The sequence below is a fragment of the Osmerus eperlanus genome, chromosome 3 (genome assembly GCF_963692335.1).
Source record: "Osmerus eperlanus chromosome 3, fOsmEpe2.1, whole genome shotgun sequence".
NCBI lineage: Eukaryota > Metazoa > Chordata > Actinopteri > Osmeriformes > Osmeridae > Osmerus > Osmerus eperlanus.
In genome coordinates this window covers 18,275,549-18,298,020 of record NC_085020.1, presented here as the reverse complement: position 1 = coordinate 18,298,020, position 22,472 = coordinate 18,275,549, and the positions used below count along the sequence as shown (strand labels likewise).

Here is a 22,472-nt window from a genome sequence, read left to right as displayed (position 1 = left end):
TGTGTTCTCTTCGGGTCATTCTGACCCATCAGTCATTGTGACCCACCGTCGTATTGCGACAACTTTACTGCATACAAAAACAAAGTGAAGCATTTTCGTTTAACTGTTGGGCTGTCTCAGACCCTTCACATTGCGAAGGTTAAAAGATAATTATTTTTATTTGTTTTTGTATTGGGTAAAATTGGGTAAACACAACGATGGTTCGTTATGAACCTTTGGGTCATGTGACCCGAAGGCAGCACAAGGGTTAAGCCCGGGGCCTCGACCAATCAGGGGCCTCTTAACCCTTGTGCTGCCTTCGGGTCACATGACCCAAAGGTTCATAACGAACCATCATTGTGTTTACCCAGTTTTACCAAATACAAAAACTAATAAAAATAATTTTCTTTTAACCTTTGCAATGTTGGGGGTCTGAGACAGCCCAACGGTTAAAAGAAAATGCTTCACTTTGTTTTTGTATGAGGTAAATTTGTCGCAATACGACGGTGGGTCACACGGCTGATGGGTCTGAATGACCCGAAGATAACACAAGGGTTAATAATAATACAAAATAATAATGATGATAAACGTCCGTATTCGCGGTGTCATTACTCTGCTCTACAGTGGCATCTGGTGGTGTATGTGGAGGCAGGGGAGGGCCCCCCCTCCCCCTTATCTAAACAAAATGTAACAAAATGTAACAAAAACTAAAGAGGGTACAATTTGTAGGGTGTGCTTGCTTGCGTCGGTTGCAGATAGGTCAATTTAATATGAAACAAGCTGAACCCCCTTTGAGACAAGCTATTCTAACAACGTTGTCACCGGCAGTATTTTTCAGATGGAATCGCGATTCAAACGGTACCATCTGCTAACTGAAAATATGCCCTCAAACGCAACTTTTTAGTCTCAGTCTAGAGCCCTGCGTGGAGAAGCTGAATTATGCTACGAGCAAGCTAGCCTAGCTGCTGTTGCCAGTGGCGCCTTAATGCACGGGTTTACCTGGGCTTAAGCCCGGGGCCTCGACCAATCAGGGGCCTCTTAATAATAATACAAAATAATAATGATGATAAACGTCCGTATTCGCGGTGTAATTACTCTGCTCTACAGTGGCATCTGGTGGTGTATGTGGAGGCAGGGGAGGCCCCCCCTCCCCCTTATCTAAACAAAATGTAACAAAATGTAACAAAAACTAGAGAGGGTACAATTTGTAGGGTGTGCTTGCTTGCGTCGGTTGCAGATGGGTCCATTTAATATGAAACAAGCTGAACCCCCTTTGAGACAAGCTATTCTAACAACGTTGTCACCGGCAGTATTTTTCAGATGGAATCGCGATTCAAACGGTACCATCTGCTAACTGAAAATATGCCCTCAAACGCGACTTTTTGGTCTCAGTCTAGAGCCCTGCGTGGAGAAGTTGAATTGTGCTACGAGCAAGCTAGCCTAGCTGCTGTTGCTAGCCAAACTTCACTGAGGGGATTGTTTGAATGCGCCAGAAATTAAAAACGTTTCTTTTGACATAAAGTTTAGGCTGTGGCATTGAATACAGCGACGCACAACACAAGCGTGAGTTTAAATACATAATTTATTGTGACATTACTTACTGTACATGCAAGTCTTGAATTGCTTAAATGTATAATGCTGCTAGTACACCACGGCACGATACGATACTTGCTGTGCAACAGCAATGCACGTTGTATCCATGTGTCGTTGCTAACGTGTGCTGACGTTGTGACGTAGGCTAGCACTGAGTTCCCTTCGTTGACACAAGGCACTTTTTGCCACAAAAACTGAATTTCAGCCTAAACCGTGCAACGGAATGTAAATAACAATACAAGCAACTCGTGCGATTGTGCGATTAGCGTGTGGGGGGCCTCAAAAAATAAAAAGTCCATAGCCCAGGGGCCTCAAGTGCTATTAACCCTTGTGTTATCTTCGGGTCATTCTGACCCATCAGTCATTGTGACCCACCGTCGTATTGCGACAGATTTACTGCATACAAAGACAACGTGAAGCATTTTCTTTTAACAGCTAGGCTGTCTCAGACCCCCCACATTGCAAAGGTTAAAAGAAAATTATTTTAATTTGTTTTTGTATTGGGTAAAATTGGGTAAACACAACGATGGTTCATTATGAACCTTTGGGTCATGTGACCCGAAGGCAGCACAAGGGTTAAGACGCCCCTGTGTGTGTGTGTACAAATTAGAAATGGTTTAGTTTCCCACTATCAACTCAAGAACCGGGCACTCTGCAAAGTTCATATTTTGCATGTGTCCTCTTTATAATACATGTCGGAGTGCAGTGCCGCGATCGGCGTTGTTTTGATAAGCACTTCGACATCAAATTTAAATAAAAAAATATCTGCCAGTTTGGCTTTATCATGTCCCAGCCCACTCTGATTGGTGCTCTGGTCCGCAGGGAGTTTCCAAAAAGGGTGGGCGAAAATATTAGTAGCTAAATATGGCCGATACCAATACTGATACTTTTTACTTTTAAAGATCCAAAGTGGAATTGAAAACGAGTTTCAAGTTCATCACACCACAGAAGAATATGTTATTAACTACCCATCCAATTTAGGCATTGAAATTAGGCTTTGAAATCGTGACAAAATCAGCACTCTTCTGTGCTTGAGACTGGGGGGGCGTGTCGCCTGAAGGAGCTGAAGCTCCGCCTACCTACGACCCAGGTAATGGACGCTACGTCAAGCCGAACAAAACAGTATAGAATTAGAATTTATTTGTTCAATGAGTGAAACATACAGATGCATATAAATGAAATGTTCCCCTGAGCTGTAACACAGGAGTAAAAAATGGACACCAGAGACAGCAGACAGTGAGCTCTCCAACTACTTCTAGCACATTAGCTACCATTTCACCAAAATACCTCATTCTACGAGTAGCCTAATATCAAGTTAGCGGTTTGCACTAACTCATAGCAGAGATACCTATGGAAAAGTGATCTAGTATAATTATAACAAGCACACAGAACTGAGTGATGAACTGTTGGCGTCGGTGGATGATCCAGGTGCGACCGGAGGAGGAACGGCCGGGAGGGCGATGCTCGGTACGGCTCCACGCTGCAAGAGAAGTGTGTCCCTGAACCCCGTCTGTCTCTAGTCTATGTTAAAACTATCTGCCGTGAAATGGTCACTGCAGAGGCGCCTGTTGGAGTTTATCTGAAGCTTTCCATCAGCATATGGCTCTTCACAAAATCAAGCCACCTATTTTTCCTTTCATCATCAATAGGGAAATTAAATCGCGTTGCAGCGCAGCTGAAGTTCTTGCATCCAGGGAAGATGCGGTTGCGGGTGGAGGGAAACATCCTGAAGCTAGGTAGCTAGCTGATGTAGGCTACAATAACAGTACAGCAGGAGGAGCCATTCAGTGATATGACGTAGATGGGTCAAAATGACTTAGAAAGGTATTTTTTTGGCTCCGCCCATTAAAACCTGATCTGAAAACGGAAGAGAAACTGTTCTACGGTCTAACTCCACATTTCAGTGCGACAAAGTTTTCGCGCTTTGCACATGCTTTCAGGAACTCATTTCACACGTATATAATGTACTGAGAAGCAAATCATGGAATTTGCTTTGCAGGATCTTTAAAGCTATAGACACAGAAATGGCACGTCCTAAGGAAGGCTCATTGTGGGACTGCTCGTAGTAGCTGTAATTCTGCATCAAGGCTGAATTTCGGGAAAGAGACTTCAGATACAGTAGCCTACATGGGGACCACTGAGGGCTATAGCATCCAAAAATAGCATGCCATGGGATCTTTAATGCAAATGTCCATCATTTAGTTTAATTGTGTAATTTCAAAAGTACTTGTGGTGGTTACACAAGGAGTTGCAACATCAGACGTTTTTATTGGATGCTTCCTAGGTTGCTACAATATATAATATGTTCATTCTAAGGTTGCGAGGCCCGAACAAATGCATCACAACCAATAAATCATCACTACAAGATTGACAGCATATTTTTTCTTTCCTTTCAGGACACAGCATGCACACCCACACTTGTGAAAACAATATGCACAGAAACAGTAGCCTACTACAAATAAATTCAGGTAACAATGTCACTTGGACATTGCTAAAGACACTGTGGTACTGTTGTTCCTGTGTGTGTGAGACGGTCCGTGTTGTTCAGTATATGAACCTGTTCTTGCATCTCTGGCTTGTTTCCTTGGTATCCGATGAGCATCCTGCTCCCCTCCCCAATCCTGCTACGTAGCGCACCCATTTTACCGCCTGACATCACCCCTACGGCCATCAGTTTGGGTTTTAAGCTTCCTGACTGGATTGATGGAAGGCTCAATGTATAGATGGATGCGCCATATGACTGAATGATTTAGGTTTGTTTATGTGTTCCCATGGGATCCATCTTGTATTCCTAAATAAAACATTACAAAAAAAGCATTTTTTGTCCTCCCATAGATATTGAATTATTATTGTTTTCAGGCCTGTTGACACAAACCAATACTTTTTTAATTTAAATTGAGTAGACATCAACCGCGGGTGTGATAAATAGCTGTTAGGTCTTTCCACTGGTGTTCGGTTGTCTTGGGATATAATCCAAAGCATGTTCTATCGTAGGCCTGCTCGAAACAACGGTAAATGCTAAGGCTACTTAATTATTTGCTACGGGAAGTGTAGTATCTTGTCCTTGAGTGTGAATAATAATGGAATTGTCCCCCTGATCTTTATTTATTGTGCAACTCAAATTACGGCAATTTTTAATGGTAAATTTCACTCAAGAAATTCACTATTAAAACACGAAATGAAAAATATGTAAATGAACATTTGATTTTCAGTGGCTGGTACAGCGCCGTGATTCCAAGTAATACCACTACTACGTTACTATGTCCATGGTATGGAAATATCCCAGCATGCTAAACAGTAAACGCGCAGGGAGGGATGATGAAGCTAAGATGGCAGCACAACTGACGCTGCGGCTACCTATCCGGGGTCAAGAAACATTGAAACAACAGACAAATACAAAGCCCTTTAAAACACATTTTTGAACGCGATTCTTTAGTTGTATCTGAAGTGGAAACTAAGTATGGCTTGATATTCAAAATTCTCGGGATCTAAAGGACTGTTTTCACATTCGAGGATCGGAAGCCTAGCTGTCTTCGCGCAGTTGCACCACATCGGCTTTTATGCCGTTTTAAATTTGAGAGAAGACTGGACACAATCTTCTTAGCTGTCTTTAATTCTTATCGGGATGACCAAATAAAATGATATTTAGGATTTTTTCCACTGACAGTTAGCTAGTTAGTTTGCTAGCTATTGTATTTTTGATGTATATGCATTGTTCTCCAAAACGATGATGTGTGCTGCTGCGGCAGCGGCAGCCGGTGGAGGGATTCTGCCCTCCTCATCATCGCCGTCGATGGGGCTGGGTGTCAGGGTGATTTCTGGAGCCGATTTCTCCACTATTGGTTCGGGTATGGGGTCGTGTCCAATCCCCGGGGCTCAGTCGGATTGCCGGAGTCGGTACCAGCTTCTACTCTCAGGACGAGCTTTGGCGGAAAGATATAAGAGGATTTACACCACAGCTATCAATGACAAAGAGCAAGGAATAAACCAAGGAAGGTAGGTTTGGTATTGTAGTCAGACGGGGAATTTGTTGAGGGTTATGCTCACCTGACACTTACCTTGCTGCTTGCTAGCATTGTTATAGATGTTAGCTAGAAAGATACGGAGCTAGCTAGCTAACGTTAGCTATCTGTCAAACCAACAAGCAAGCCAGCTAATTTGTTTGGTTTCCACATACTGTTCTTTCACTCACATTGCTATATGCAATTGTTTGTGGCATTGTAAAGTTAGCATCTTTTAGCTTCCCAACTAGGCTATGTTGTTAGCTTTTTAACTTCCTTAGCATATTTTTTTGCTTGCTTGGTGGTAATAGTTTCCTTTTTTATTCAGTGTGCTACCCCGCGGTGCACAGTTAGAAAGAAGGCGGGTTGCATTGCGTTTCAAAGAAGTGACTGACACTTCTCCGAAATTGTGTCATTTATTCTTGTACAGTACTCATTGATAATATAAAGTCAAGGGTCGTAAAACATTTGTATTTTCTATGGTAAAAAGGCAAGGTCAATAACAGCGTTAGGTCTCAGTCTATAACTGTTATTCACCATCCTTGGGCAAACCATTAGTGTAGCGTTAGTCAGTTTTATGGAATAAGTTCTATTCAAGGGAACAGTTAAATGGCTACGGTGTAACACCTCAATTAGTCAACATTTTAGAGATATACAATGTATTGCGTGTAAAATATGCATCACAGTGCAACCTGCCCCGCCCCTACTGTCCCACATGATGTGCCTTCATTATTGTGTACCAAAACGAGGAGTCCTTATGACGGAGTAGAGACAAATTTATTTTGCACCTCCCTAGCTGGCTATCTAGGTATCACCTATCTGCCGAATGTTACAATAACAATGTAATTAATAAATCCAATTAGTACTACATAAAAATGCAATATAATTAGCAATATAAGTGTATTAGCTATTCATTTTCAAAGGCGGGCAAGCTATGTGTTGCTATGTGGTTTGAGCAGAACGAGGGCCCAGTGCAGCGTCACTACCCTGTGAGGTTAGCCATCAGCCCTTCCCTGTCAAACGAAACGTTGCAAGTGCCTTATGCACTTAAAAATGGTGGCTGTAATACCACGGAATTTTTACTGAATGGACATTTATCCATGTCTTAAATATATTTTGCTTAGTGCATGTTCTGGGTAGACAGAGTTAGAGATTTAGCCAGCTTGTTTATACCTAGCTCTAGTTGGCTAGCAATCCCTGGCTCTGTCCTGCTCCCTGGCGCAACCTCTGGGTTACACTTACGTCATCTCGATAATGACTGGATAAAATATCCCTTTTCCACCAAATTAGCTCAGGTTCTTGCACCAGTTCTGTTCAGTATTCTTGCAACCATAGTGCTATTTAGCAAACTATTCCGCGTTTTCACCACTTTTGAGCGTAACCATTAGGATGCGTCATCAACAGTGGGCGTTTTTTTGTTTGTTAATTATTTGTTGTTGCTTTCGAGTGAACCCAGCCCTGGCCAACTCGTCGACTAGCTCTGTATAGAGCTTACTTTCTTTCGTGCTGCTTTCTTGTTTTTCCTGAAACTCAGAGATGACCGAATTGTCACCAAGCATTGGTTGATTTGACTGAAGTATTTATTTTTGACAGCTTTGGGTCTAACATAATTTTCATAATATGTTCTTTGTATGTCACATACACTAATTTTCCTTTCACCTATGAACTAGGATACACGGTCTGAACATTCCTATCTGGGCACTGTGTTGACAAAGCACAGAGCTGCTTTAAGGATGTAACCTGGGCAGGTCAGGCGTAATGGTGTCTCTCACTTGTCAAAACCAGCATTCAGCCTCTCATCAAGATGCTGTTTTGAGGCGTTTGTTTACGTTAAGCATAGGAGTCAATGGTGCAGCCATTCCTGTTGCTGTGACTTTGCACATCAATTAGGAGATTGATTTTGGCTTGGATGTTAGTGGGGACTATGCACACACTCCCTTTGAGGATGTCAGAAGTTGGCTCAGTGGATCTGAGGGAGAAACCCAAGACAGTGTGTTGGCTGATAAACTCTTGTAGGAATTAAAAAAGAGAGGTCTATAAACAGATTAAATCTGGGGAAACGACCTTCCTAGGTTTACATTCAGGATGTCTACTTTTGTTCTGTATTCTCACCATCAACCTATGTCTATTTAGCATAATTGAGTCTGGTATTAAGGCTGTAGTTATGTGTGCCTTGTCGTATCACAATTAATCTCTGAGTCGCAGGTTCTGCCAGTCTTGTAAGACATCTTGCAGCAAGGGTTTGTTTTTAGACACTTTTGGAATACTGAAATATGTTTGAGATAGAGGCAGCATAGAATCTAAATGTGTCCATGTATGCAATACTAAGAACTGGGCGTTGGGATGTTGTGCTCAAAGTTCAGTCAGAGTTTATGTAAACTGTTGACATCATTTGCCCTACCAACTCCAAAATGTCCTGACATAGGACTTGACCTTTTTCTATAAGATGTTACCAATTATTCATCATGTTGTTATCTTGTGTGTGGCTTATAGCGTATGTCTAATACAAAAAATGCTGACCAATGTGTTTTTTTCAGGGGTAAGAAAGTTTTGAGTAAGAAGAAACTAAAGAGGCGACAAAAAGTGAAATCAAAAGTCAAGTCAAGAACAAAGGTAAGGAAGGACATTTTATTTTCCATTTCTGCATACATGCTTTCATCTTTACCAACGCAGTCAGGATATTAAAATGTTCATGGCATTAACATAACTATACAGCCTTGGCTCTAGGCATGCACAAGCAGGCTCAATGCTTGTTTCCCCTCTATATTAAGTAATCTCCACAGATTGATGATAACGATAACAGTTTTTAATGGATTAGATTCCACGGCACCATCTTTAAAGAGTATGCCAGGAACATGGTTTTAATTAGCCACGATTTGATCAGGAGCCAGCAGCTCTCACACAAGGTGATGGGGGGGGGGGGGGAGGCAGTTTTGGGAGTGGCGCCTTCTTGAGCTCAGTGCACTTCTGTTGCTGAGCGACCTGTGTTCCATGTTTGAACAACAACAGTCGCCCAGTTGCCTCCAGCTCTGCTTGTGTCAGACAACATCTCTGCATGTCCTTGTATCAAGGCTAATCTGCAACTGTTGAGAGAATGTACAGCTAACAAGATAGGCCCAAAACAAAGCACTTCCTCCCCAGTCAAACTGTCTGCATATCCCCCATCTGATGGTGTCTGTTCTATGGTGGTCTGTGAATCTTTTGACTTTCTTGAGCATTTTTTCCCTTGAGCATTGTGAGAGACAAGTTCACAGGAAGACGGCTGGAGAGATTAATGTTTGAGAGTAGGGCAAACATAGCTAATCCTCCACTCGTTTATCCTCATCCTCCACCCCAATACCTTACCAGACTTCCAGGGAGACAAACACTGTCAGACAGGCAGACTGAGGGACAGACGAGCAGGGAAAGGCAGGATGGGAAGAGTGTGACAAAGAGACTGGAGGGTAGGAAGACAAACAAACAAACAAACAAATATAAGGGGGAGTGGGGGACTGGGAGGCGGAGAAACAGACAGGCAGACAGAGAGGTAGATAAACTGTCAGTTGTTTTGTGAATCATTCATACGTTGGGATGCATGGAAATGTAGTTATTGGGATTGAAATGGGCAAATGTTCTCATCAGAGTGCTGCGAAGCCTATAGTATGTGTATGAATTTTTATTTGGCACTCTGCTGTGTAGCACAGGGTTGGGCTCTGGTATTTAAAATATGTTCTGATACACTCACTGTCAATAAAGAAAGGCAGGCTTCCTTCTCAATCTCAAATGTTTCCTTTAAGGAGAGGCTTGCTGGTTCTGCAGACAGGCAAGGTACCAAGTGAGAAAGCAGGAGAGCATGTGGCCAATCAGACAGGCAAGTGAGCAAGCGGGGATACCAGTCAGACGCTCTTACATATCTTTCTGACTCGATCGCAGTCTGCTAATACTGTCATCCCATTCTAATGGAGAGTGGAGAGTGGAGGTTCCATCTTTATGAGGCTATTCTTTTGTCCCCTGTTGTATGATTCATAAACTGAAAGAAGAACATGTAATTAGGCCCCACAGTAAGCAGTTGCCACTTCTCCCCACATTGACTGGAACGAATGGAGGTTTTGCATATTAGGTCACAAGAGAGGGGGGGGGGGGAAACCTGTGTGTGTGGTCTTTCTAACCACACTACACAGGTTTAACTGCCAGTTTTGCCTTATATGGAAATGCCTTCACATGCTTGGTTTTGGTATGACTAAGACAATGAAATTATTAATGAGCTCTTTCTCACTACAGTAAGGCAGTCGCTCTACACGACATCATCTTGCTTAAGGCCCAATAGAAGAGCAGGGTCAGCGTTACTATGGTGATGTTGTACAACCTCACGCTTAAACTGACTGGTACCACATTGAATGCTTTCAGCTCAGATCAAATATTACATCCACATTAAATGACTGGATGGACCAGAACGCTCCATTTCCTCCCCATTCCATTCTGTTTCTCATTGACCATGCTTTTGGGGTTCATTCGTTGTACACCAGTCTCCCTCACTCAGTCTACACCCCACGGTTCCTTCTGTGGCTAGCGTTGTCCTCTCTGACAAGGAGGTTTCAAAGATCACAGACTAATAAAAGGACCTGTTTACAGTTTGACTGCTATTATTTTTGCTGTTTTTTGAAAAATTTCTAAAGATTTTTGAAACTATTTTGAAATAGTTTTTGGTAAGTTTTTGTTAACAGTTAAAACATCCCAAAATAACTTTTGGTAAAAAATATAATACATATATTTCAGGCCCCATTTAAATGAGATCCAGCCTTTTTCCCCAGGAACCGTTCTGTATGATAAATGATAAATGCTTTTTTTGCAGGCATACTGTATCCCTATACAGACTGCTGTAGTGGCATTAGGAGAGATGGGGCAGGGGGGCCGGAAGAGAGTGGAATGAATGAACAGGAGGGAAGGATGGAAAGGGGTGGGGAAAGAATGAATGACCTTTCGTCCTAAATGGACGACCTGTCGTCCTAAAAGAATGACATCACCCTCTGTCATTTCTTTGCCAAAAATGCAATTCTGCGGGTGGGGCAAAGCAAGCAGTCAATCAATACCCATGTCTCCTGAGGTAGCCTGAGGACTGTGAGTTAGTCTGCGAGCGCTGTTTGCTCAGAGAAGGCAGATCCTGCCAAAGCTAAACTGCATATTCCCTTAAATTGCATGATTGGCTCCACTTATGACATCAGAGCTGTTTCTGGTCATCAACTCGCCATCCTGCACAGACTTATTGACAAGATCCGTGTTTTAAAAACCCGGGCGTCTGAAAGAAAGGGAGAAAGGCTGAAAGAACGCATGTTTTCACGATAATACGACAGGATCTGTCTCCTACAGTGCTTGGTAGGCCTGTAGGTAGATTGGTTTGCGTAGGGAGCCAATGATGTGTGTCCTCACACTCGTGTCCTTGTCTGTATATGAGCGCCCTGCATATTGACCTACACTTGACGTTGTCCATCCTGCCTCCATTATGAAATCCTTCAAATGTCCCTCACTCCTGTAAATGGGTATTGGATTGGCGCCTGCTTTCAGATCACTCTGAACCTTTTTTTGTCCCATGTACAAAAAACCCGTCCCATGTACTTGAACTTCATCTACTAGCTTTCTACTTTCATAGTTAAGATTCTTATATGTTTATCGTTTGCACCTTCCTGCCACAGTAAATTCCTTGTATGTGTAAACTCACTTGGCGAATTAATCTGATTCTGATCCCTCTTTCTTTCCGTATCTATTTCTTTCTTTCTGTCCATGTTCTTGTTTCCCGTCCACCCATTTGCGTTCTTCTTTTTCTCTTCTTTCTTTGACTTTTGAGCTATGTTCACCTCATGTGGCCTCAACCCACTAGCACATGACTTCAGTTCCAAATGTTTCTTTAGGTCTACAGGTTTCTGACACTGTTTCCCCCCCACACTCCTTGTCCCCAGACCGAGAGTCTCGATGGGGCCTTCTGTGTGCCGGACATCAAGTTGCACAGCAACCCATCAGCATTCAATGTGTACTGCAATGTGCGCCACTGTGTGCTGGACTGGCAGCAGCGGGAGGCGTCTCTGGCCCTGGCGTCCCGGAGCTCCGTCCAGAGCGGAGATTCGGACAGCGAAGAAGAGGAGGAGTACCGCGAGGCCACCGTCAAGCTGCCTAAGGTAGGCTGTGTGCGTCTGGATGCCTGGCTGACGGATGTTTCTGGGTCTGCCTGTCTTCATCGCTGGTGTTGTTTGACTAGTAGTAATGATGATAATAAATTTGATTTGTAATGTGCTTGGGTGAAATTGGGTGCAAGCATTTGGGTGTGCTTGCCTTTGACAAGGCCCAACCTATATTCTCACTCATATATATTGTTATTTTCCCCACCCTGTAACAAATGTAAATATTTGCAGTACATAGACAATGTCAGTGTCAAAATGTTCGTCTTGGTCCCGATTGCATTGCTTTTATCTCCGCGAACGTTCCATTTGACGGTTTAGGTATAATTTTATGTTTTTTACCCCGTTCTTCAGACAGGGACGTTGTTACTGACACATGATCACTTCTAGTAAACTTGTTTAACAAGTTTCCTGTAGGATTTATTTTAGCAGTGGGGGCACAAATATAGCCTAATGCTATATTTCAGAGCAGGTTAATGTAATAGTCTAATAGATAATGTCATATTGCACATATTTTCGTCCTATTTCCCCGAATGCAATAAGGTTAGACTACTTAAAGACACCTTCCACTCATAAAGTATGTTCTCAATGGCATAAATGCTGCCAATTAATAATTGACGTAAAACATATTGTGTTTTAATGGTCAGTAGACTAGCCTATCGATTAAGGTAGGCCACTCGAAAGCATGTACACTGTCTGCTTCATTTGATCTTGATAGGCTAAGCATTCTGTAGCAAATAATAACAATAAACCCTCTATTAATTAAAACTACTTCATAATAATAATGCACCTACAATACAAACGTGAGCAAGGGCAGCAATCGCTATCGAATCAACAAACATGTGAAATTTAGCTAGCAGGTGAAGAATACAAACAAAGAAAATAAAAGAAAATTTGCAGGAACTGTAGATTAATACAATAACACGCTTAAATGAACTGACAACATAAGCTATACAATTTGCCGTTCTCAAGGACGCACACATGCAATCTCAACTGCGGTGTGAAGCGCGTGTCCGTGCTATTCTCCGACATGCACTCTAACAATCACTGCTGATAGACAGACAGCCTTTTGTACAGCCCTATTTCTGATACCGTGGCGGCAGAAATTTCTAAATCAACATAGAGGAAACACTGTTTATGTTAGCCAGTTTTCCAGAAATACATTTCCATCTTATTTACGTTTTTGGGGGCATATTTTCAGTTTGCAGATGGTACTGTTTAAATCGTGATTCCAGCTAAGATACTGTCAGTGACAACGTTGTTAGAATTTATTAATGAAATGCAATATGAGTAAATGTTTAACAATATCATTAGATGGGAAAAACTTGAGGGGAATTCAAAGTGATGATATAGGTTAGGGCAATTTATTACTCAATATTCAAGATTCCCCAATTTCTTTGTTTTGAGGCAACTGTTTCAACTATGTGAGGCCGCTACATAGCCTATCACCATTCCCTCTTGCACTAAGGGAAATGAGAAGAGAACCCTGTTTCATTCTACACTTCATTTAGTATTTTGGTAAATGAGCAGCAACAAATGTATTCTTTTCAATCTATGCAATCTTCATAAATAATAAGTATGAATACTTAAAATGTACAGAAATATCAGTTGTAAGATTTTTATAACGAAATTGACCCATCTGCAACCGACACAAGCACACCTCAGTATTTCCCCAGAAATTGTCCCCTCTCTAGTATAATATACAATAACATCAGACACAATCACCTTATACTGCTAGTTTTTTTCCACCATCCCCATCCTGAATCTGTGGTTTACGGTTGGTTGGCTAATGGTGCAACTTAGCTGTTTGTTTTTTTCCTATATGTGTTTTTTGTGTGTGTGTCTGAACGGTGGCATGTGTGTCTGTCTGTCTATCGTCTTGTCTAGGTAGTGTTAGTTGTTGTAACCTGTTACCTGATAGTAGTGTAGAAGTCTTTCTTTTCCACCCACTGTCCCCAGACTGTATCTGTGGGTGGGTGTTCACAGAGCTGATATGATAATGAGAGCCAGGCTATCAGAGGCTTTAACCTCTGCCTAGGAGGATTTCTGACCTTTCTCTGCTGTTCTCTCTCTATGTAACTCTCCCTTTCTCTGCTGTGCTCTATCTCTATGTAACTCTCCCTTTCTCTGCTGTGCTCTATCTCTATGTAACTCTCCCTTTCTCTGCTGTGCTCTATCTCTATGTAACTCTCCCTTTCTCTGCTGTGCTCTATCTCTATGTAACTCTCCCTTTCTCTGCTGTTCTCACGTATCTCTGTGACCATGTCTGTCTGTCTTCACTCTGCTGCTTACCGTATTTAAACCAGAAATAAAACCGCGGTTTATAACCCGATTTAAAAATGTTCTTGTGGGGGTGCGGTTTATATTTTGAAGCGGCTTATAGAATGTTTTTATAACAAAATAACAGTAGAAACACTTTTTTCGTAAATGCTGTTTAACCCGTTAAGGAGTAGCATTGCACAAATGTGATCGTTCGAATGCGGGTCTCACAGCGTAACGTCGCATATGCGTAGCCGGTGAAGCCACCTCCCTGAATTTAGTTTTTGCAGGTTGGGATGTCTGCTAGCATGGTAGTAGCATTGCTACGAGTATTATGCTAGCTAACTTAGCCGGAAGCTAACTACAGCTAGCTTGCTACCGTTTCGGAAAAATAACTTACGCTTTGGGGACCATCGGAAATATTTATTTAGAACTCACGCGTCTAAAGGTAAATATTAGTTAATTCCCGGGCAACTTAACGCTACTTACTTTCTTTATTTTTTATTTTTTTTATTTTTTTTATTTTTAAACCAAGTGTGTTACACAACGGCATGCTGTCCTGCCTATACTCCTGCATTGCTTGGTATCACTGTTCCCGTATCAAGTGCGGCATATCAGGGCTCTAGAGTGCGACCAAAATTTGTACGGGTGCGACTAAAATTTTTACTAGGTCGCACCGGTGCACCTAACCTCCTCGCATCCGCTGCCTCTCCAGGAACGAAGCGTTTGTTTCTTCTTTGACGGAACTCGCACTCATGGTTGGATCATATCGTGGTCTAAACTAATCAGAGACAGAGATGGGGCGGGTCTTTGCCTCTGATTGGCTGTGGTCCAGATATTCCTGTAGGCCTACACTGCTCCGTGCTGTGTGATTGAAATTACGACCTGAGCACCAGAGAATCAGTTATGGCAGACCTGGGCATTGTACGGCCCGCGGGCCACAACCGGCCCACAGGCTGTTCCAATCCGGCCCGCGTGAGGTAAATCAAAAATTAAAAATAAATAAATGTGTTGAGCGGTTGTAAATATGTAGTCCTGAAACACTTGTGATCAGGCAATTTACATATGTGCGCTTGCGCAACCTCACCGACAGGAGAGTTAGGTGGTTAGCCCTCGAAAATGAAAAACGAAAGGTTGATACAGAATGTAGAGTTTTTAACAAGACATGGACTTCTAAGTATCTGTTTACTGAGGTCAAAGTCAAAGCTGTGTTCTTAGTTTTGGAGAACAGGTCGCTGTGTTGAAGGATTACAAATTGAATCGGCACTAAGGGACTCAAGAAAAAAACGAACGCGGACATAATAAGAACTTGACTGATTCAGTGGGCGCGGGCTGATGGTTTGCTAGTTAAATTGCACACTCGGATCATCACCTGTCAGCTGTCCTTCGCATATCCACCTCAGACATTCAGCCATATTTCGATGCACTTGTTCAAGCCCACTGGATTCCTCTCACATAACAAAATGAACTGCAAAAAAGTATTGCTTTTTGTATAAAGTTGATCAATTGCATATCTTTAACATACTGCAAAACAACTTTTCAGTGTTGGTGAAGATTAACTAGAAAATGAAACACTGATGTAATGATTATTTTAGTTTTTACTGTTACTTCGATAGTCTTTTCCTAGTTGACCAACATGTAAAATATTTATATAAATATTCACATAATATCCTTATTCTTCTGATAACCAGTAGCAGCTAATAAAAATATATACTTTACTGCTTTTTTCAATGGGGAAAATGAATAGTGAGCAGAATTAAGTTCAAGTTATCGTTGATGCGGCCCTCCAACACATTTCAGGTTTCTCATATGGCACCTTGTCAAAATGCATTGCCCACCCCTGAGTTACGGAGCTGGGCCATGGAGCTAACCCATGGAGCTATGATGTTGATGCTAGGGAGAGTGTGGCAAGCTGGTTTAGCCAAGGCCAAAGGGCAAGAAAGCCAAATTACAGGTGTTGGCCATCTGAAGGGCATGCGACAGCAAGGGGGGACCCGCTATAAGACTTTGAGCCATGAAATGTTAGGTCTCAGTTCAGGGAAGCACTTTTAAACAGTAGCACTATCTATTTTAAAATGTTTTATTTTGCTTGCAATGTTTTAGTTTGGCAGCTCAGTGAAGCACTTAAAATATTTTTATATACAGTTTAATTGTGCGTCAAATAAAACCAATATTTACCTACACCTTATTCTTGTTTAAGGTCATTTACATAATATATATGAATGTATATGAAGCGTGATAAAAAGGTGACCTTGAAATTGTGGCGACGCAAGGAAAAATTTGGGTGCACCTAAATTTTGTGCTGGTGCACCTAAATAAAAAAGTTAGGCGCACCAGTGCAACCAAGGGAAAAAGTTAGTCTGGAGCCCTGCATACAGTTAGGTCCATAAATATTTGGACATTGACACAATTTTCATAATTTTGGCTCTGTATACCACCACAATGGATTTGAAATGAAACAATCAAGATGTGCTTTAAGTGCAGACTTTCAGCTTTAATTTCAGGTTATTTACATCCAAATCAGGTGAACGGTGTAGGAATTACAATACATTTTATATGTGGCCCCCCCCTTTTTAAGGGATCAAAAGTAATTGGACAATTGGCTGCTCAGCTGTTCCATGGCCAGGTGTATGTTATTCCCTCATGGGAGTTCGTTATTTCATTGACAAGGAGCAGATAAAAGGTCTAGAGTTCATTTCAAGTATGGTATTTGTGTTTGGAATCTGTTGCTGTCAACTCTCAATATGAAGTCCAAAGAGCTGTCACCATCAGTGAAGCAAGCCATCGTTAGGCTGAAAAACCTATCAGAGAGATAGCAAAAACATTAGGTGTGGCTCAATCAACTGTTTGGTACATTCTTAAAAAGAAAGAACGCACTGGTGAGCTCAGCAACACCAAAAGACCCGGAAGACCACGGAAAACAACTGTGGTGGATGACAGAAGAATTCTTTCCCTGGTGAAGAAAAACCCCTTCACAACAGTTGGCCAGATCAAGAACACTCTCCAGGAGGTAGGCGTATCTGTGTCAAAGTCAAAAATTAAGAGAAGACTTCACCAGAGTAAATACAGAGGGGTCACCACAAGATGTAAACCATTGGTGAGTCTCAAAAACAGGAAGACCAGATTAGAGTTTGCCAAAAAACATCTAAAAGAGCCTGTACAGTTCTGGAACAACATCCTATGGACAGATGAGACCAAGATCAACTTGTACAAGAATGATGGGAAGAGAAGAGTATGGAGAAGGGAAGGAACTGCTAATGATCCAAAGCATACCACCTCATCAGTGAAGCATGGTGGAGGTAGTGTTATGGCGTGGGCATGTATGGCTGCCAATGGAACTGGTTCCCTTGTATTTATCGATGATGTGACTGCTGACAAAAGCAGTAGGATGAATTCTGAAGTGTTTCTGGCAATATTATCTGCTCAGATTCAGCCAAATGCTTCAGAACTCATAGGACGGCGCTTCACAGTGCAGATGGACAATGACCCGAAGCATACTGCGAAAGCAACCAAAGAGTTTTTTAAGGCAAAGAAGTGGAATGTTCTGCAATGGCCAAGTCAATCACCTGACCTAAATCCAATTGAGCATGCATTTCACTTGCTAAAGACAAAACTGAAGGGAAAATGCCCCAAGAACAAGCAGGAACTGAAGACAGTTGCAGTAGAGGCCTGGCAGAGCATCACCAGGGACGAAACCCAGCGTCTGGTGATGTCTATGGGTTCCAGACTTCAGGCTGTCATTGACTGCAAAGGATTTGCAACCAAGTATTAAAAGTGACAATTAGATTTATGAGTATGTTAGTTTGTCCAATTATTTTTGGTCCCTTAAAAAGGGGGGGGCCACATATAAAATGTGTTGTAATTCCTACACCGTTCACCTGATTTGGATGTAAATACCCTGAAATTAAAGCTGAAAGTCTGCACTTAAAGCACATCTTGATTGTTTCATTTCAAATCCATTGTGGTGGTATACAGAGCCAAAATGATGAAAATTGTGTCAATGTCCAAATATTTATGGACCTAACTGTATATTCCAGTGCGGTTTATACTCAGATTTACGAACACAAAGCTCCCATTCTGGTGGGGTGCGGTTTATAGAAAATGCGGCTTATTTTCCGAAAAATACGGTACTCTGTTTGTAATTTGCTGGCTGCTACTTTATCTCTATAACTTTTTCTTCTGTTGCTCCTACACTTATTCTCTCTCTCTCTCTCTCTCTCTCTCTCTCTCTCTCTCTCTCTCTCTCTCTCTCTCTCTCTCTCTCTCTCTCTCTCTCTCTCTCTCTCTCTCTCTCTCTCTCTCTCTCTCTCTCTCTCGCCCTGTCACTCCTCTCTCACTCTCACTATCTTTCTCTCTCTTTCTCTTTCTCTCTCTCACTCCTGCTCTCTCACTCCTCACTCCTGTTCTGATTAACATGCCACCTTGTTGTCTATATTCTGGAACATTCCCAGAGCACAGATGAGAGCTAGTACAGCTAGATACTAACCCCAGCTCACAAACCAAAACAGTGTACTGGAAAACAGCCAATAAGCAGGGATAAAACCATGTTCCTGACTCTAATGGGGGAAGACAGAAAGACCTTAAATTTTTTAACAGGCAATACAGAGAGGCAGCCCTTAGTTTTTCTAGGCCAGACTCTTCTGTAATCTATGATCTCACCAAGCAGATATAGAGGAAGGCTATTGTTAAAGAACAACCACGATGATAGTGGCTACTCTGTTAAACAGGTATCCAATGACAGACAAAGTAGCTCTACTCTGAAGTGGAGGGGTGTGTTTAGGATATTGTAGGGTCTTACAAAGCAGTGATTACACACAGTAGGAAACCAACAAGAAGTTCTTCTTAACCTCCATTTAAACTTTATTTTGTATAGACTTTTTTTAAAGGTAACGTCACAAAGGGCTTCACAAATGGCCGACAGCTCAGTAACCTGAAGCCTCAGAGAGAACAAAGAAAAACCTTCAATTTTATTTATTTTTATCTTTGAGAGCAATTCAGTGATCGATCCCCTCCTCCAGAGTCAAGGGGTATAGAGGTGTAGACTGGGAACCATTCTTGTGTGCTGTGCAATGTGTGTGTGTCTCTCTCTCTGTGGATTATTTATATTCAACAGTAACTGTATCATAACTCCTTGTCCCCCCAGATCATCGGCATCGGGCTGTGTGGCGTCTTCGAGCTGATCAAGGAGACTCGTTTCTCCCACCCCTCGCTGTGCCTGCGCAGCTTGCAGGCCCTGCTGGACATGCTGCAGGGCCAACAGCCTGAGGGCTTCCAGACAGAGCCCCCCGACGTACTGGGTGAGGGTTGCTTCCACCTTACACACACACACACACTCACACTGGGGCTGCAACAAACGATTAATCGACTAACGATTGCAGGGTTTCCGCAGAAAATTAGTTTGTTAAGGTGGTAGAGTGGGGTTTGCCATCAGACCGGGGGGCGGGCTAGTTTGTGCGATAGACTAATGCGTTCTGCAGAGAAGGGAGACTGGCGTTGGTCACGGTTTGGAATGGAAGGGAGAAAACAGGACAACGGCGGATATCGCTATAAAAACAAAACAAAAAAACAACGTTGTTAAGGCGGCAGGCGTGTGTTGCTTAGGCGGCCGCCTTAACTGAAAAGTGCTGCGGGAAACCCTGGATTAATTGACCAATCTTTGAGAGACATTCACCCTCGTCATTCACCATTTAACTAACTGTATTAAGAAGTAACTGACTGACTGATGCAGCATTCTGCTTACACTAACCTATCCCCCCTCACCCTCTCCCTCTCCTCCAGAGTCTCTGTTCCAGCTGCTGCTGGAGAGCACAGTGCGCAGCACGGGCCCCAACGACCCCACGGGACAGACCCTGACTGCCCTGGCCTGCGCCTGCCTCTTCAGCCTGGTGGTGTCCTGGGGAGACACAGGCAAAACGCTGCAGGCTGTCTCGGCCATCCTCACCAACAACGGCAGCCACGCCTGCCAGACCATCCAGGTAGGAGACAAGACATTACTAGTTAAACCCAGCATTGTGTTCAGGTAGGGGACCAGACATTACTAGCTAAACCCAGCATCATGTCCAGGGGTAGGGGACCAGACATTACTAGTTAAACCCAGCATCATGTCCAGGTAGTAGACAAGACATTACCAGTTAAACCCAGCATCGTGTTCAGGTAGGGGACCAGACATTACTAGCTAAACCCAGCATCATGTCCAGGGGTAGGGGACCAGACATTACTAGTTAAACCCAGCATCATGTCCAGGTAGTAGACAAGACATTACTAGTTAAACCCAGCATCATGTCCAGGTAGGGGACCAGACATTACTAGTTAAACCCAGCATCATGTCCAGGTAGTAGACAAGACATTACTAGTTAAACCCAGCATCATGTTCAGGTAGGAGACAAGACATTACTAGTTAAACCCAGCATCATGTCCAGGTAGGAGACAAGATATTACTAGTTAAACCCAGCATCATGTCCAGGTAGGGGACCAGACATTACTAGTTAAACCCAGCATCATGTCCAGGTAGGGGACAAGATATTACTAGTTAGATCCCCACACATGATGCTTTATTGGGTTTATCACTTTGGCCTAATACAGGCCCTGCCTAAAATAGGCCACCATACAGGACAAGACATTAGCTCGTGGATCATGACTTTACGAGGAGTCAGATGGCTGAGTGGTTAGGGACTTGGGCTATTTATCAGAAGGTTGCCGGTTTGATTCCAGGCCGTTCAGAAGTACGTTGTGTCCTTGGGCAAGGCACTTCACCGTACTTGCCTCGGGGGAATGTCCCTGTAATTACTGTAAGTCGCTCTGGATAAGAGCGTCTGCTAAATGACTAAAATGTAAATGTAACCATACAGCCTCATACCAAATATTGGCCATATGTCACACAGGACACAGTATGTAACCTCCATCCATTTCAGAATGGATGGAGGTTTTAGGGAAGTATAGGAGACTCCTGCAATCTTCGGCTAAGGTTGATACTAATGCAGGCTAACTGTGCTCTTCCATCCCTGCATCTATTCCTGCTCTCGCTGTCTTTTGCTCTGGCTCTCTTTCTCTCTTTCTCTCTCTCTCTTTCTCTCTCTCTTTCTCTCTCTCTCTCTCTCTCTCTCTCTCTCTCTCTCTCTCTCTCTGTATATCCCTCTCTCTCTCTGTATATCTCTCTCTCTCTCTCTCTCTCTCTCTCTCTCTCTCTCTCTGTATATCCCTCTCTGTATCTACCTCTCTCTCTCTCTGTCTCACGACAGATTCAGGGTAATGTCTGGGTAGTACAAAATGTAGTTGGGGAAATGCCAAGCCTCTGTGATTCTCCTGACTGATTGTATTACCCTGTCTGCATTAATCCGGCAATTAACCCGACCTTCTGTCTGTTGTGTTTTGAGTCAACTAGACATTTGAGAGTGTATTCCGTATTGCATATGCAGCATATGGATAAATGTGTGTAGGAGTGTGTATTATTTTTTGTTTTACATGCAGTGTATGTATTGTGTATGTAGAACATGTATGCATGTATTTACATGTATTATTTTAAATAAGTGTATTTAAAATATGTAGGGATGAGTATGTATTGTATGTGTCTTTTTGGATGCAGTGAACACTATTGTTATTCATCTGTGTTGTTAGGCCATATTGTCTGCATAAAACGGATATTCTCCTTTTAGTATTTAAAACAAATGTTCCCCAAGCGCAGTGACCCTAGCTGACAGTAACATCAGTGAGATACAGCTGTCAGACTGTACTGACCATGAATACACACACATGGATATGCACGTACATGTACATACACACCACTTAGGATAATTGTGTTCAGCCTGTAGCCCTGATGACTTGTTAATCCTGTACAGATTCACAGTCACACACACAGACACACACACACACACGCACACACACCCTGGTTGATCACAGAAAAGGGTATCTACAGGGGAATTAATGAGGCGGTAAGGAATAGAGATACATGCCAGTAGTCTCTCTTTTTTATATGAGAAATGAGAGCCCTATCTGTATCGTAAATATCCCAGTTTAGTTACATGGGCTGGCTGTGAAGGGTCTGGGCTTGGACCCAGCCTTCAGTATGTATGTACTTATGTGCGTTTGTCGTCAGTGGAGGGTCTATGTGGTCCTTGAGCTTGTGTTCATATCTGTGTGTGTGTTTTTTGTGCTGTGGATGAGACTGTGTGCCAAGCTAGTTGATTAGAGGGGCCAAGGAAGGCGAGCCTCTGTGTTGTTTTAGATCTTCAGCGCTAAGACACTGAAGGGTGAGTTGTCATTCTGGCCGTTTGGTAGGCAGTCAGGCTGATGAAAAATGTGTGTCGATGTGTGAGGGAGAGAGGCAGAGGCAGAGCAGGAGAGGGATAAAGATAAAGAATTAGAGAGAGAGGGGGGGGGGAAATAAGGAGTCTGTGTTGTGAGATCAGCAGTGTGTGTAATAGCCCCTGCCAGTGAGTGATGGATTGTTTGAGAAATACTGTTATAAGGACTGGGTCTACCCGGTACCCAGCCG

At 42.7% G+C, this 22,472-nt stretch overlaps 1 protein-coding gene and 1 long non-coding RNA gene across 12 annotated transcripts in view; one reads left to right on the top strand and one right to left on the bottom strand.

Moving 5' to 3' along the window:
* Positions 1–5,000: 5,000 nt before the first annotated feature.
* Positions 5,001–5,915, bottom strand: LOC134017730 (uncharacterized). The gene is made up of 2 exons (XR_009929788.1): positions 5,620–5,915; positions 5,001–5,495 (listed from the first exon to the last, which is right to left on the bottom strand). It is a non-coding gene; the product is annotated as an uncharacterized LOC134017730 (long non-coding RNA).
* Positions 5,300–22,472, top strand: part of mycbp2 (MYC binding protein 2) — an 80,282-nt gene continuing 63,109 nt past the window's right edge. For all 11 annotated transcript variants that reach the window (XM_062457543.1, XM_062457547.1, XM_062457539.1 and 8 more), the window contains exons 1-5: positions 5,300–5,568; positions 8,111–8,186; positions 11,507–11,722; positions 19,125–19,278; positions 19,760–19,956. In XM_062457543.1, coding sequence (XP_062313527.1) covers positions 5,300–5,568; positions 8,111–8,186; positions 11,507–11,722; positions 19,125–19,278; positions 19,760–19,956 — 912 coding nt within the window. The remainder of the gene's footprint in view (positions 5,569–8,110; positions 8,187–11,506; positions 11,723–19,124; positions 19,279–19,759; positions 19,957–22,472) is intronic.